General features: G+C 43.0%; 1 protein-coding gene across 2 annotated transcripts in view; it reads left to right on the forward strand.

Moving 5' to 3' along the window:
• Positions 1-2,500, forward strand: part of LOC128012166 (disks large homolog 4) — a 36,700-nt gene that overhangs the window by 4,907 nt on the left and 29,293 nt on the right. The window contains exon 1 of one of the 2 annotated variants that reach the window (XM_052595228.1): positions 306-364. The exons of the other annotated variant lie outside the window; for it this stretch is intronic. Coding sequence (XP_052451188.1) covers positions 335-364 — 30 coding nt within the window. The 5' untranslated portion in view covers positions 306-334. Of the gene's footprint in view, positions 1-305; positions 365-2,500 lie in introns of those variants that run through there. 2 annotated transcript variants of the gene reach the window in all.

Genomic DNA, 2,500 nt, shown 5'->3' on the forward strand with positions numbered 1-2,500 from the left:
CAAAGCATTTTGATAGGAAAGGATGACAAAAAAAAAAAAACAAGAAGGAAAGAAAACAACTGCTCCACATGGCAACAGCCTCTCACAGTCTCCATGGCAACAGCTCTACAGTTGCTAGAGCAACAACAGTTGTCTACCATGGTAATAGTAGTCACCCACCATCACTCTTGTCTCCCCCCCCCCCCCACGTCTGTCTCTCCGGCGCGAGCTGTGAGACGGAGAGAGAGAGCGCGCGCGAGCGAGAGAGCGGAGGCTCGAGCAGCGGAGGGAGGGAGCGGGGAGGGTGTGTGTGGGGGGGGGGGGGGATGCGCTTCCGTCGCCCCTCAGTCCTGACATGGACTGCCTGTGTATAGTGACCACTAAGGTAAGACCGCTGCATCCCCCGCGCGCGCGTGTGTGTGTGTGTGTGTGTGTGTGTGTGAGTGTGTGTGCGCGACGTGTCTAAATACCGCAGCGTTCTCACGCGCACGCGTGCGTTCAGAGCAGTCGTCTCAAGCTCTCCTCTCATTTATACAGCTGAGTGTGTGTGTGTGTGTGTGTGTGTGTGTGTGTGTGTGTGTGTGTGAGTGAGTGAGTGAGTTCTGCTGCTCTTCAAACTGTTTCTGAAGAACTAGTCGGTGTGTGTGTGTGTGTGTGTGTGTGTGTGTGTGTGTGTTCATTAGAAGCATGTTGATGACGTGCTGTTACGGAGTAGTTAATTGACTTGTGTTGATGCTCCACTGATCTTCATTTTGAGCATGTAATATGTTTACTAAGGCGGAACTCAAGATTTGATTTTACCAGGAGCTAAAGATTAGGCTGTTAGTGTGGGTCGTTATAGGGTTGGGAATCAAAAATACATTTCAGTTCCAGAATGAGATACTGAAGGTCAGAATTAGATATTTGTTCTAAAATGTACATTTGAATTCCACCTATCAATTCCTGTGTGTGCATCTTTTATGTGGCAAAATTGAGCTGTTAAAAATGTATTTGTCTTTGAATCATTCATTGAAGAGATTCAGAAACACTGATTCATCCAGTTTTGAGTCTTCAGTGAGTCATTGAATCATTCATCATTTCCATCAGATTTTGTTTGGAATTGTGAGAGAACTACAAAAGTCTCAGTTTATCCAGAATCAGCTCTATTTTGCACACAAACAGCTCTTAATCGACTCAGTTTTTATGCAGCCGGCTGATTTTATTCAGCAGCAATTAAATGTTTTTCAAAAAGATACACAAAACAAATATGTGTGATATCTAAACATTTGACTTAATGTGTTTAAACACATTGGAATCAAAAATAATCTGAATTGGAATTTCCAAATTCCATAAGCATTTTCTATATATATATATGTATATACAGTATATATATATAATATGAGTATGGTTAGGGATTCAGACTCCAGTTTGCACTTGCACAAGCTGTTAGTAAATCTGGCTCTTAGTTCTGTTCGTCTTCCAGGGATGTTTTCCAGTAGCTGGGTTAGGGCTAGCTAGGGTTAGCTGCTCCATCTTCAGGTTTGTCCGTGTGTTTTCTCATGTCTCTGGTTTGATGGCAGCAGCAGATCTCAGTCATAAGCTTCATGTGTTGGCTCTTTATGGGCAACCACCCCATGTACCCTAACAACCGCATAGAAACACCCTAGCAACTGACCCCGGTACCTTAACAACCACATAGCTACACCCTGGCATCCGCCCCGAACAGCTGATCACCCTAGCCACCACATAGCAACATATGCGCAACCACCTCAAGTACCCTAGCAACCACATAGCAACACCCTAGCAACCGCTCAGGGAACCCTAGCAACCACATAGCAACAACTTAGCAACCACTCAGAGTACCCTAGCAACTGCATAGGAACACCCAAGTAACCTACCTGGTTACCTTAGCATCCACATAGCAACTCCATAGCAACCATCCCGGGTACACTAACAACCATATAGCAACACCCTCACAAGATATGAACTTAATTTTCTTTAAGGTTGCTTTGCAGCGATGTGTTTTGTGAACCTTGAACTGAACTGTATGGATTGATATGAGCAGCTCTCACAGATAAAGCTTCATGTAAGAACTTACAAAATCCCTCCAGCCTTACACATTTATTTAAAGGCTCTTAAAGCGACAGTTCACCCAAAACTGCTTCTTCTGTCATCATACTGCCTGAATTTGACTCTCATCTGTGGAATGCAGGAGATATTTTGAGAAATGTCTGTGTTTTTGTTCATGGAGTGAAAGGCATTGTTTGGTTTCCAGGGTTCTTCACAACATTATACAGGTTTGGAATTGATGACAGAATGGTCATTTTTGGGTGAACTGTACCTTTAAGAGTGTGAGCTTTGAGCTTCGTGTTCATTGGCTGATGAAGCAACCTGTGGTATACAGTCACATGACTTTACAGTAGGGCAATATGGTAAAAAATAAAATCTCGATTTCAATTTTGTATTTTCATAATTTAAAGATTGTAACTTCAGCATGATTGAAGTAACATTCATAACATTTATATTACGCAAATCTTCCCAC

Source organism: Carassius gibelio, chromosome B23, assembly GCF_023724105.1.
Source record: "Carassius gibelio isolate Cgi1373 ecotype wild population from Czech Republic chromosome B23, carGib1.2-hapl.c, whole genome shotgun sequence".
In the NCBI taxonomy this organism is placed as follows: Eukaryota; Metazoa; Chordata; class Actinopteri; order Cypriniformes; family Cyprinidae; genus Carassius; species Carassius gibelio.